The sequence below is a fragment of the Sipha flava genome, unplaced genomic scaffold (assembly GCF_003268045.1).
Source record: "Sipha flava isolate LNK unplaced genomic scaffold, YSA_version1 76_pilon_pilon, whole genome shotgun sequence".
NCBI classification, from domain to species: Eukaryota; Metazoa; Arthropoda; class Insecta; order Hemiptera; family Aphididae; genus Sipha; species Sipha flava.
In genome coordinates this window covers 1965759-1980535 of record NW_020273616.1, presented here as the reverse complement: position 1 = coordinate 1980535, position 14777 = coordinate 1965759, and the positions used below count along the sequence as shown (strand labels likewise).

General features: G+C 28.1%; 1 protein-coding gene across 1 annotated transcript in view; it reads left to right on the top strand.

Annotated features, from left to right (window-relative positions):
* Positions 1-14777, top strand: part of LOC112692759 (zwei Ig domain protein zig-8-like) — a 335729-nt gene that overhangs the window by 129351 nt on the left and 191601 nt on the right. Inside the window, exon 2 of the mRNA XM_025567548.1 lies at positions 8560-8735. Within this exon, the coding sequence (XP_025423333.1) occupies positions 8560-8735 (176 nt within the window). The remainder of the gene's footprint in view (positions 1-8559; positions 8736-14777) is intronic.

The following is a 14777-nucleotide window of genomic DNA, read 5'->3' as shown; positions in this document are numbered from 1 at the left end:
GCGTGCGTGCGTATGTGCGTGCGCGCGCGCGTGTGTGTGTGTGTGTGTGTGTGTGTTTATATCTATCTAAAGATATTTAATTTTTTGATAATTTAATCTCTAATTCTTTAAAAATTATGAACAGATTATTTGACTCATTAATATTTGACTTAAAAATTAGTTTATTCGATATAATAAAAATCAGAACTGAGAAACTTAAGTGTTTTCTACAATTATATGAATTTTATTTATTTTTAAACTATTGAATAAGTATAATTTTCTTTTTTAAACATCAGTTATATCATCTATTTGGATTATTATTACAATATAATAGATTTTAATTTAATTTAATAATAATAAAATGATACATTTATATATGATTTTTTTTCACTTTGAATCAAATTTGATGAATTAGTTATTTGATAAAATATTTTAAATTTTATAAAGTGTTATGTTTTATTAATTGAAATACATATTTAAATTTTACTTTCAGTTTATCAGCGTTTTTTCTATTTAATGCGTCTTTAGAATCCTTATTCATGTTTAAAGTTTACAAATGAGTGAATTTCAACTAAATCTTTCAATTGTATAGTGAATGTATTTGGGTTTCAATATTTCTTACTCAGAAAATACCTCAACTGAATTGTTTTTACCCCATAGTTGAACACACCATATTTTACCTGTCACGTTTCATTGAGTATTTATAACCGCAAGATTATTTCGTTATCACATGTCTTCAATTCTTATTATGTTACTCTCCTAAGTCTCCGAGTCCTTTATTTGTCTTCATTCAAATATACATTATGAAACTTGATGGTGATAAAAAAAGGAATTTAATAGTAAAATGGCTGAAAGTTATGCATTTTGAAATAATAAAATAAATTCAAAATATCCACCCAAAATATTATTTAAAATTATATGTTTGTCAATTGAATGTTAGATTTCATTTTTATTTCTTTTTACCAGTTCATAGTTATTGAGTTTTCTTGAAATCAGTACTATGCATTGGTTAGTATAATTTTTACATATTTCTCTATTATTTATCATACTATCGTACAATCATATAATCATATAAAGGCAAAAAGTGACTTAAAATATATGTTAACATATTGAATATTTGAATTTGAGTATGCATCATTAAAAATATTTTATTTATTGTTTACAGTGGTTTTCTTTTCAACGAGTAATTAATATTTTAAAATATTCGAATTTTAAATATTTGAAATAAGAAATAATATAAACAATATCAGTAAGAAAAAAACTCATTTACGATTTATCTAATTCTATGATTAGCTAAAAACAACTTTACCTTCAATTGTTAATAATATTTTTACTAGTTAATAATCGTCTCTAGTTTACTTGGTAATTTTTACAGATCAATGAAGTTGGACGAGTTATTTTTTTAACTATATATATACAATAAAATCAAGGTATCTTATGACCAGATAAATATTCTTTACCGTATTATTTAAGAATTATCATAAAGTATTAAAATATAAAACCAACCACTTTGCTAAATTGCTCCTAGTCTTACAAGTGAAATTAAAATTCTATGCTAAATGTATTAATAAAAACATCTGAGTGTTGAATGGTTCATTATAATATACGTACCTACACAGTGTTTTGTTTACATAGGTTAGTATAGTATCAAATAAAAATAATATCGTATAATTTTTTTAATTATTATTTTTACACGGTACCTCACTCCCACATGAATTCTTAATGCAATTGCAATTTCGGTATTCATAGGGAGTATACGTTAGAATAAAAAATGTGATGAAATCAAATTTACCCCGACGCTTCGTACAAATGAACGGCACATTAAATTAAAAATGTTTAAACATAATTTTAATTATACGTTCCGTCAAATAAACAATTTTATTTCAATGAAACGGATTCTGGAAACACTTTCCCCCACCGAGTCCCATTCAACTGCGCTTTTGAACTTCGCTCATACTGCAACGACGTATCGGTTATTTTAATGTTTGCATTAAACGCGTATTTATACGGTAATAAACACCGTTATCTGCGAGCACGGTTCTTCGTTGCTTTACGTTTCATGAAGGTCGGGTGAACTAGTTCGTTTTAGATAAGCTCACGGCGTTGCATCTCTCTTTCCGACTAAATATACGTATTATACATGTACAAGAAGTCTACATATATATATATATATATATATATATATAAACATTATAACAAATTCAAATTCAAGACAGCAAGTTATCGCCGTGACGCCAAAATGCGCACTATTAGCCGGAATTGCATAAATGTATATACGTGAGGGGGAATACAACAACGTGAGGGAGAACTAGAGGAGCAATTATTTCATACGCATATTCTGATGAACTCTATCGTTAGTTTAACACCAAGGAAATATCATTTATTACATACAAACATATACTATAGTATATATATATATATATATATATATACTATAGTATATATATATATATAAACACTCCGTATTGTATAAATATGTTTTTTTTCCTTCCCTTTATATTTATATATTCTGTAGTGAAGCGACGACGATGACGGTGGCGGCGGCGAATGACCAAATGAAAATGTAATAAAAATATCGTTTCCATTGGAAAATTTGACAATGGCAGGCAGTGGCAGGGAGGCGAAAAAATGAAATGCGTGATTGATATCGTTTTACGCGAACATCGATTCGGCCCGAGGTCGACGACGATTTCGGTCGGTCGCCACACCCCACCGTGCAATACGCGGTACCCGTTGACTGGCGGAAAGGTACAGGGTTACGCGCACACCAGTTGATAGATTGTTTCTCTATTCCCGTATTTTATACACGAGCATCGGGCGCGCGATATTTCAACCCAGCGTTCTTTCTTTTTACCCATCGGGCAACCACCCTTCAGTTTTTACCACGGCTGAAAAGCAAAAAAATAAAATAAAAATGAAATACAAAAAAAAAATATAAAAAATATTCATAATATTATTCATTACGATCAATCAGATCGCCGTAGTCGACATTAATAAAACAATATTAGTCGAATGACTAATTATTGGGAACAAAGGGATGAAATGGGAGGAAGAAAGGGAGGAGTAGAAGGTTCGTTCGGTTCTCAAAACATGCGTTTGTTATGCGATTATAATATTTTTAATATTATTTATTATTATTAATTTCTTTTTTTTTCTTTTTTAATAACCCAACCGTACTCCAATCTACAAAGAGATCAAATCGCTTCCGTTCTCGTTTTCTACATTACCAAACACCAGCCGTGTGTGTGCACGCGTTAAATCGATTACACGTGATCATGGCTGTATAATTTAACGGATATACGGTAATAATAATAACGACGACAAAGAAGATAGTCGTACGCATAATGTAAAGGTATAATTTTAATAATAATAGTAATAATGATAATATCTACCGATCATCTACGCGGAGTGAATTTTACTCAAGGCGGGCTGCTGCAGCCAGCGTATTGCAGTATAACCGCGTACAACTGGTACATAGTGCGCGTGCCACCGTGGCAAGTCATTTTACGTGACCAAACTTATTTATAACCGGTAATAAGATGAAAATTATGTTGTTGTTAACTTCGCACATTAAACGGCAATCCGCGACCATAGTTGGCGTATATATTATATGCGTACTATTGATGACAATTGCGTCCCACGCACGTATGCCGGTCGAAAGCGTCGTTTGAAATTAATTTTGCACTGTATAGCAATACGGTAAGCCTTTCAGTGGTAACCGAAAATTTTTCTTACAGAGGACTACGGACAAAAGAAAATTTTGTGAGCCAATTTCACCGACGATTTAAACTTGTGGTGACCTAACTAGAAACTACGAATACAAAGTCGAGATAAATAATATTAACCATTATTATTTTACATTCTTCTCCATAACGACATTAACTCTGGCCCCTTTATATTTAAGCGCTTAATACTATGCATCTTTGTGTGAATAATTTTTTAACTGCGAGCGTTACATGGTTTTCATTACATCGATATTAAAATAAATAAACTATTGATTAATGCTGATCCAACAGCAAAATCAATATCTATAGTATTTTCCACATTATTATTTTGGGAATAATATATAATTTTTCATTATAATCCCATACATTTGAAATTTTATAAATGATGTTCTATTCTACTAGACAGTATATTGTCAATAAAACGCATTTATTTCATCATCGTTTATTTATTTCAGATTAACTAAATTAGAAAAAAACCTTTAAAACTAAACAATTCAAGCATAAAGTTTATTGTTTGCATCTCAATATTCATAACTAATATGCTATGAAATCATTATAAGAATAAGTAATAAACAGTGTTCTGAACTCTTTTAATTTCACTGACTGTCAAACAAGTCATAAGTTACTGTTGGTGATGATTCCTTGAACCATTATGGTTCATATAACAAGATACAATCATTTGTGGCGTATAGCATTTTCAATACCTCATAGAATTATTTACAATAACACAAATAGTTTTATTTAGTATACCATTTTTTTCTTTTAAAGTTTTACGGTGGTGCATGAATAATTAGTTTAAACAATACACAATAGTATTTACAGTTTTAAATTAAACTACTGTAAATATAAATGTGTTTTCCAATCTAACTAGATTCAAATCGTTAGCGTGATTCTGATAACAGCGACGAGTACATGTGTAATAAAAATTACTTTCTTGCAAAAAGCACATCAGATATGTATAGTAATAGGACAACAAACAAACTAAATTGCAATATAACTTCCCATTTAACATGTAATTAATGAATTACTTTTTTATCTCTAGAATTAAAAAATAAAATAAAATATTAGCATTTTAATTTTGTAAATTTTGTAAGTACCTACATAGCTGATTGTTGAAATATTATTGCTAATAACATTTTTTCATACTATTCACGGGTGCTCTTATATTATTGAAAAATAAAATCGAGCTACCGTACATTCTGCAGTCCAAATGCTGTAAACAACCAAGTTTTTTCTTTTTTTTTTTTAAACTCAATGTACACCATAAGCATGCTGTACAACGAAAATAAATATTCGTTTTTTTTTTTTTTTAATAGACAGCATTGTATTCAAAAAAATGAATATGGTATCCGTAAACGATGATAATATGAAAATGGTATAGCTTATTCTCGATTGATAATATTTTTTTGTAAACACATCCTTTAGAAATTTATCGTAACATTTTCCATCGCATATTTTTTATGTCATATAACAATAAAAAGTCTTGATTATTATTCGAATCATTTTAAAAGATATAACTAAGTTATATTGAATTATAAACTTCGATTGCATCGAAAATACCTATAATCTGAGCGCACGGTAGTGCGCCGACCATGTCCCAGCAATGCCTGTGTATCTTTACAAGAACCAATTTTCCCGGTTATTCCAACCCATATATCTCTGTTTTATTTTAAGATAAACTTTTGAAATTTAAAGCACATATTAATATCGAGTATCTTAGGACACTGTAAGAAAATGAGTCCTTAATATTTTACCATTTCAAAATGGAAGGATTTTAAAATTTGCAATTTTGTTACTCACTGATCATAAAAATTATAAGATACTTTCCGTATAGGTAGAAACGTACAATTCGGCATAAAGGTAGGTTTAACAGTGTAACTAAAGGAAAAAATCTAAAAATTGAATTTTTTCAAAATTAATACCGCTTTAGAGAATGTATTTCTAAAGTATGAAGTGGCGTACTAAGCACGCATAAACGTTTTCATTCAAACAGCGTTACAATATAGTAATAAGCAATTGTTTGTAGTTGAATTATATATATATTTATATTTATAAAACATAATAATTTTTTCGTAAATTTATTTTATTCAAATACAAAATATAAAATAATTATTCAAATACAGAATATTTTTTTATTATTCGTCGGTATACGGACGATATTTTTAAATTTTTTTTTTTTTTTTTTACGCTTAATTTGTATTTAAGTTCGAAATCATCAGCCGAGCTTATGTGCATCGACATCAATTCCCCATTTGATTAGCTTATGACATTACCATCTATAAGAGTCAGAGACTAATTTGCCAAATGCTTTGTTAGATGTTGGCAACTCAACATTCTCATGTGGTCAAGCATACGTGGACCTTTCCAGGGTGACAAGCCTCCAGGGAGTTCACTTAATTAATTTTGATCCCTGTTAGGTGAAATCCAAGGATAGTGCCATTGTTAAATATAACCGTCTATCAACTTTGTATAGGCCAGACTTAACTGACATTCTATCTGAAAAGTATCGACGATGAATAATAAAAGACCTTACATGGCTATCATTGCCTGTTATTGACAACGCTCAAGAGTTCAATTTCAGTTCCAATTTCAACAGAAACCCAAAAGATCTTACAAAAGAAAATCTTCGACATATAAAAAAAAATAATAATAATAACACGTTATCCACGATGTTGAATCCCTCAAAAATAAATGATATCCCCCAAAAAAAACTAACAGTGAAAAAAGGCCAAGTTCCAAACTCCCTCCCAAAAAAGTTGGCCCATCAAAGTATTGAAATCTACATTGTGGCCAAGTCTAGTATTTTTTAATTCATAACCACACTGCACTCCTATATTAAAGAGTAACACTCCTCTTTTATTTATATTTTTTTAATACTTGGCCAGTTTCTGAATGAAACATAAAACATCATTATCAAATGTACTCATTTATGACTTACGTGGGTGATGGGGAAAAGAGAACTCAGGAGAACTCAGAAAAAAGAAAAAGGTTTAGATTTCTTCTCAAAAAAGACAGTGAATTATAGTAGGTAGTGGTATCTACATTAAGGCCAAGTCTAGTTTATGCCTCATTCAGAAACTGGACAAGTGTTAAACAATACAAATATAAGAAGAGTGTTGCTCTTTAATATAGAAGTGCATTGAGATTATGAATTAAAAAATACTTGACCACAATATAGATTTAATTACTTTGATGGGCTGACTTTTTTGGGAAGGAGTTTGGAACTTGGTCTTTTTTCACTGTTAGTTTTTTTTGATGGGGATAAAGATTGACTAGACACACCTTGTTGGAAGTGCCTTATATCTGTATAATGTATACTTTGCGATGGACTATTTTAAAGTCAGGAATCAGACGGAAATACTCAGAAATGGTCTTACTTTTATGAAAATAAAAAACAAATTACGGCTGGTACCGAATTGGTTCCCGAGCTCCAAACCCACGCACCGAATTGGTTCCTGCCTGAAAAATTTATTTTATTAGGTATAGCCGAATTGGTTCCCGTTTGAAAAAGGTATTTTATTAGGTATAGCCAAATTGGTTCCTGTTTGAAAAAGGTTAATATTAGGTATAGCCAAATTGGTTCCCGTTTAATGACGCACATTTTCCTTCTTAATTTTATAGGCTTAAGACTGTCAACTTAAAAGTAGGTTTGATTAATTATGTGCGTTAATGTGTGTTAAAAAAAAAAAATGATAAAATATATACAATTTTAAATCGTTGATTTGGAAGTCAACTAGTCATCACTTAGGTATACGAAATACAAATAATAAAATATAATAAATACAATTTAAAACCACTGATTTGCAAATTTGAAGCTAACTTTCTTTAAATATTTAATTCTCGTAATTTTCTCATTAATGTATCTGTCATACAATTTTCCAAGTATTTGTTATTTCTTTCCTATTTGCTTGTAATTTGCTAGTCTCTAGTAATCTATAGTTCTAGACTCTATCTTATAGATATAATAATTGTGACTATTATTATTTCATAAATATAGTTTTTAAAATTTTGTTTTTTGCTCTTTATGCACTGGCCCGTTAGATTTTAATTTTTAATATTGTAAGTAAATTATTTTAAAAATTAAAATTATCCTTATTTTACCTGTACACAAACGGGAACCAATTCGGTTATTCCCCAAATTACATTATCTAACCGGAAGAATTAAGTCCTTTGAAGATTTTTTTTTTTAATACAAATTTGTTGAAACCGTGATTAAACGGAAAAATGTATATTACTTTTATTTTTCTTAAAGATTTTTGGCCACAGATTACCGTTACAATTTTATTGTTCTACGAATTATGTTTGTTTTTAGTTATAAATGTTTTGATTTTCATGTTATTTGACAGTATTCCATTATTTATAGTTATTATATAACAATTCTATAAATGGAATGGATGATTTTTGATAGAAGAAATATTTTAGATTTATAAAAGTCTTACTGAAAGTCTTAGCAGCTTACAAAACGTTTAATTAAATATAAAATTATAAACTGATCATTTTAAATTGTAATATATAAACTTCATAAAATCGATAACACTTATTAAATTATTTAATTTCTGAGTACAATAGTAATGAATAATGGTTTGGATGTACGTTTTTTTAAGTTAAAATGGTTAAATTTTATAAAAAATGAATAGTGAAATACAATGTTTTAGTTTTAACTATTAGTAATGTTCTAAAAAAATGCATTAAAAAAATATAATATTGTTTTATTATTTTCTTGAACAAAGCAGCGTCGTAAAATTAAATTATAAAATAAACGATTTTTTTTATTTTAAGAGCAAACGAAATAATTTCGGATCTTTAATCCGATAATTATAACCATATAACTAATATCATGTTGTTTTATTTTTAGAAATGGTGTCAGGCTCCATTGACCACAAAGTACCAGATGAAACGATTTCGCCTCTGATTGAAGCCACGTCTATAAGAGGTCCTTATTTTGACAAAACGGCATCAAAAAATGTCACGGCACTAGTAGGTCATACAGCTTATTTGAACTGCAGAGTGAGAAATCTTGGAAATCGAACGGTAAGTTATGGCAATAGTTATGATATTTTTATGACCTACAACTATTTACATTCCATCTAAACAAAATATATGTATGTACCCATTGTTCGATGGTCGATAATCAATCGATAAATATATGCATTCTTAAACAATGCACCAAAATAAGTTGAATATAAAAAAAAAAATTTACACATCATAAGTCCATAATGATACCTAAATAATAGTTTTATTTTTTAGTATATAGGTATTTATTACCAACAAAATATATTTCTTAATGTTAGAATTTAAATGTGTAAACATATAATTATAAAACTGTTGAAAGATTTCCATACCATATTAAAATAATAATTTCATCAAATAACGGTAGTATAAAAACTCACTAATATGTATTTGGTCTAAAGTTTGAACAAATAAGGTTCAATAATATTTTGGCTGAAAAGAAAATCTTTATATTTGCAAAAAAGTTTAATTTTCATTTTCTAAATATTTGATTTATCAAACTACACAGTCGGCGAATTCAAATTATTAACTATATAGTATATACTAACTTTAATTATTAACGTATTTTCATACAATTTGTTGAATACTTTTTGCCAGTTTTCTAAACAACCGCTTGATTATTTAAAGTGAAAAGGGACTAATGAACAGTATATGTTTGCGAATAAAATTAATAATTATTTTAAAAGTAAATTTTTATGAATTTTTATTAACTATTTATTATAGTTCCAACTAACTTGACATTTTTACAATGTGTTTTTTTTTATGCTCGTAATCTTATATAGAAATATTATTTTCCATTACATAAATAAAAGGCATAGTACTCAGGAGGTATTTTTAAGTACGGCCGAATTAAATTACACAAGAAAAAAAAATAATATAAATATTCGTTTTGTCCGTTGGGAATATTTACGAGCGTACAATAGTTATGGTCAAAATAAGAAAATACCAATTGTGAATATTTCATTCGTACCAATTATTCTGCTATTCGTGAATGGTGTAAAATTGTTATTATTATTTTTTTTTATTATTACTTCATAATCTTATCACTTTGTAGTAGAGTAGCACGCCATGTGTTTAGTAAAAACGTAACTGTAATAATCATTATGAAACGTCGCAGCAGTAATGCGACAACTGATGGTTTCGGGGTGGCATTATACGACTCGCTAGATATAATTTAGTTATACGTATATATATATTATGTAACTAGTCACTTTGTCGTTAAAATTTTAATTATGCCGTATGATCCATGGCGTTTTAGACGCAGTCTTTATCTGGACGGCTAAATATGTGTACGTAATTAGAAGGTAGAATTTGGGGCTGAAAGTGACGTTTAAACGGAAATAATGATAAGTTATCGTTAACCGTGCGACACAGACCCATCGTAAGTCAACAGTCCGGGGGTCGTTGGGAGTAGACAGGGAGACGACCAGTCGACTAGCGGCATTAGGAGTATTGATGATGACGATGATGACGGTGATGATGATGATGATGGTCCTAAACCCCGAGCGTACACAAATAAAGGGCTGTACGTGCAGCGTATTCATTGTGTATGTGTTCGGTATCGGAGAACAAGCATAGTAAATGGACATAAAGCCCAGGTGAACACGTTCCGACTATATCCGACCACGTAATTAATCATAGCCCTGAAATTTCCGGAAACAAACCTCAGCCCAGTTGTTTTTCCTCTGATCCAAAAACAACGTTCGAACGCCCCTAGGACCCCCGGTTTCATAATTAACAATGGCTCGCGCGCGCGACGCACAACCACGGTTCATCCCAGTCCGTAATAATATATTAAACGAGATATTTCAGTTTTTACCACTCGCACCAACGAAAATTAGGATTCTAGAAGGGGTTCGGCATCGAGGCCGGTACGTTCAAATTAATATATTTACTCGTATATATGTCTATGTTTATGCATAGAAACAAATATATACTATGTATATTAGTATAGTAATAAACAGCGAAATGTTTGACAAAAACCAGACAAAGGTCATGAAGTCTACAAAAAAGCTAAACAGCTATTATCCCCGGATGCAGAAAAAAATCAATATTTTTAAATTTGATTATTCTTAATGCTATACCTCCGATGTTTCTATACCCTCCTGCTGAATAAATGCATATACGTTTTCATCCTCACCCTTTTTCGATAAATATTTTCTCTCTTCTCTTGTAAATTAACTATAGATTTCCAAAGACACCTATAGTAAGTAGTTATTCGAATCTAATTTAGTAATTTTTACCCTACTTCATTGTCAACAGCTTAACACATAATATGGTAATTGTACTATAAAAGTCAATGACGTATTTAATATTCTTGGTTTCTAATTCAAAACAAATTTATTATCAAAAATAATTTGTATTTAATGAAATAATGAGACTTTCGGAGTAGATTCATAAGTCCAAAACTAGATCACAGATAAATTCATTGTTTGTGAAAACAATCATGTGGTATTTAATTTTTAAAATATTAAAATCATGATAAAAATATGAATTAACCAGGTTTTATAATTAATATAAACTTCATAAAATAATGTATAGTTATTAGATGTTCAAGTTGAAATTAATAATAAATTAAAAATAATTAAAATTTACAATTTCATTGATATAGACATTTTAAGATTTTTATTTCTTTATATTGGAAAAAATAATCTATTAGAAAATCAAGACTGATAAGTACTTGAATATGATATAATTTACACTTTTTCCGTTGTCATTTCAATTTTATTAATTTACCTTAAATGATAGTATTAATAATTCTTTCATTTCGTTTACGATAAATCATTGTCAAACTTATTATTCTCATTCAATATTATAGAAACAAAGCAAATTTAGTAATATAACAGTAACATAACCCCTTTTATGTGTGTATACCACGGTTACAATTTAAATAATATTCCAACAACAAGCCTTCCGGTCAAATATTTTTATATTAAGTTGCATATTTCAGTTAAGGTCAGTGGCATCAAACGTGGCGGTAATAATTTTTAAAGATAAATGTTTCTAAATAAAATGAAATTAATATTTTTAGCTGTAAGACATCTTGAGATTCATTAAGTATCCAAAAAATTAATAAACAAAATATTCGCTCAGTTCTCCATCAATAAATATTTTAATTTAATTTTACGCAAAATATACACTAATAATAATATGAATTGCAAAAATTGTTTAAGTGCTCAATATGAGTATAAATTTGTATTTCAATTAAGTTAAAACGGCTTGCTAATTAGTTTCATTATTTATTTTAAAATTAAATTCAAAGTGATAAATTATTTATAAGTGTATATTGCTTATATTGTACAGTAAGACCACAATAAACTACTTGAATGTAAATTATAATCGTAAATTTGTACATAGTGTATGAAATTAGAGAAGCACATGACTTAAGCACTACCAATTTAAGTTAAGTATTTATGAATAAAATCAAAGCACCCGTACACATGTATAAGTTAAAATAAAATCTACATTTTAATCGTACGAAATTTATCTTAATATATAAAATACCAATAACACTTAGAACATTATAATATTCTGTAATGTTTGCACTTATTATAAAATATTAATCAAAAGATATTACGGAAATCATTATTATAATTTTGGAAGATTCATTTTTAATTAATATAAAAAAAAATATGTTTTTAAATCAGTTTTATGCAATGCATCAAAATTTAAATATTATTTTATTTTATGATAAAATATATTAACTCTATGTCCTACAAAATTATATAAATTATATTTTAGTTCGTTATTAAAAATCTAATGAAGTATTTACTAGATTTGTAAAAACCGAATTATTGTAATTATGAAATACGATATTAATGACGCTCATTAGATAGCTACTAAAAATATGGAAAGATCTTATACCAATAATTCAAACACATCGGTGATTTTTTACTCCTGAATGTTCATCAAATAATTTATATTATATTACAATGTCAGACTTAATTTCAAAACTTAAAAAAAACACAATGATCTCAATATTTTTATTTTGATTGTAACCAAAAAGTAACTATGGGTAAAGAAAACAAGAATATGCTTCAAAAAAAAAAAAAAAAAAATGAAAGACATATTAAGTAAAATATTATTATTACAATATATATGTATATAAAATATACTGCAATTGTTAGTCACAAAACATGGATTTTTGTTTTCAATTTGTGATGAAGAATTTTTGATGAATATAAATTATAGTTTTTATAATAAATGCATTCTATCATTTTCAAATCGGCTGTGATATTTACGAATGGGCTGTTTAAATGAGAGGGAAAATTAATTCTGTACAATTTCACTCATAATTTAGCCTATATAAAAATGTAAGCCCTAACATTATTATAATATTTTAGTATTTTTAAATTATTCACGTACTCGTAAGTACAATATGTCTATTGGTCCAAACTCATTACATATTTTATTGTTTAACCCAAACGTTAGTCTACTCTAGGAAATAATATAAAACATGGAGACATAATTATTATTATGATAATTGGTTTTACACTATTGAGTACAGTAAAACTATCACTGAAATAAATGGGAAATATAATTATTACTTTAATTCTGATTTATTCTTCTTCTGATGGTATTTATTACTCCTGAAGAATTTTCGTCGCCATCACGATCTGCTTCCATTCTTCCCTGTTATGAATTATTGTTCTCCACTGTCGTATTTCTATTTTCTTGAGATATTCTTCCAAATGCATTCAACCATCTTTTTCTGGGCCGTCCGTGAGGCCTCTTCCATGTAGGCCTCCATTCTGATTAATTCTGATTTATAAAAATTATATTTTTTAAAATAAATATGAAATGTTTACAATACGTATTATCGCATTTATATTTAAATAACCACGATAAAAATGATTATTGTAAATTATTTACTTTTTAAATCTAGTTCATAGTTCACATATATATTTATAGTTGTTAATCGTGCAAGATGTGTCAAAAATATTTTATTTTCACTTCTTAATACTCAATAAGTCATAAGTATTGAAACTATTAATTGTTTCCCTCACACTGCTTGATCAATTTTTCTTAACTTTCTTAAAATTTCTTGAGTTTTTTAATTATATTGTCCTTATTTAATTTTAAAGTTCCTAACGGTGTTTAAATATAAACTTTGACTGTTTCGTAAATTCATTGACTTAATTTTACGGAGCGTGGTTATGCAATTACAACTAAAGTGAAAATATTAAATTACAACGATCTACTTCGATTCCGTGCTTTTTAAACGAACCACAATCCTTTCTTTTTATGTTATCACTTTTTTTTTGTCTTCTCAATACATCGTACTGTTTCAGAATTCTAAAATTATAAGAATAATATATTTTATTTATTTATTCGACAGCAAGGTTACACCTACATTTTTTAAAGTCGTGAAACCATTGTTTATAACTACTTGTACTTTATACTACAGTGATGTTTTAGTAGATTCATGTGTCTCTAAGTTTTAAAGCTAAATACATCGCCAAGGGAGTTCTATCTTTGAGCAAAATTGATGCCAGAGCTTAATGAACCATACTTGTTCCCCTACGCTTTCACCGTTAATGTGCTCTTAATTTTCTTTTATGCCATGCGAGGGAGCTATTTATATTGTTTAGAAGCTAAGAAGTTCTCTTAATAAAACCATGGAATTCGCTGATACACAAATTCCATTAGAATCGTATAATAGTAAAAAAAATAATCTTAATTGTAATTATACTAATTTTGACACTCACATTTGTGAGTCTCCGGCTTTCCGAATGAAACTTATGTAGCAATGTGTTTGGATTTAAAACAAATAGCCTGTTTGTCACAAAAATTATTTGTAGACATTTCGTTCGTTGAGTTTATTCTCTGTTTGGATTAGTGAGTGAACTGTACAAAAGTTGATAACATATATTTGTTAAGTACAAACTAATCGAATATTAATTTTTATTTCCATAAATCCGTTGAATATTAATTACTTCACCTGTAACAAATCACTTTACTGAATTTATCTCAACCGTTTATCATAAAATACTATTGATAAGTGAAATGTTTTACTAATGACATTTTTTTAAACATTTTTCAAATACAGAATAAGCTAATTAT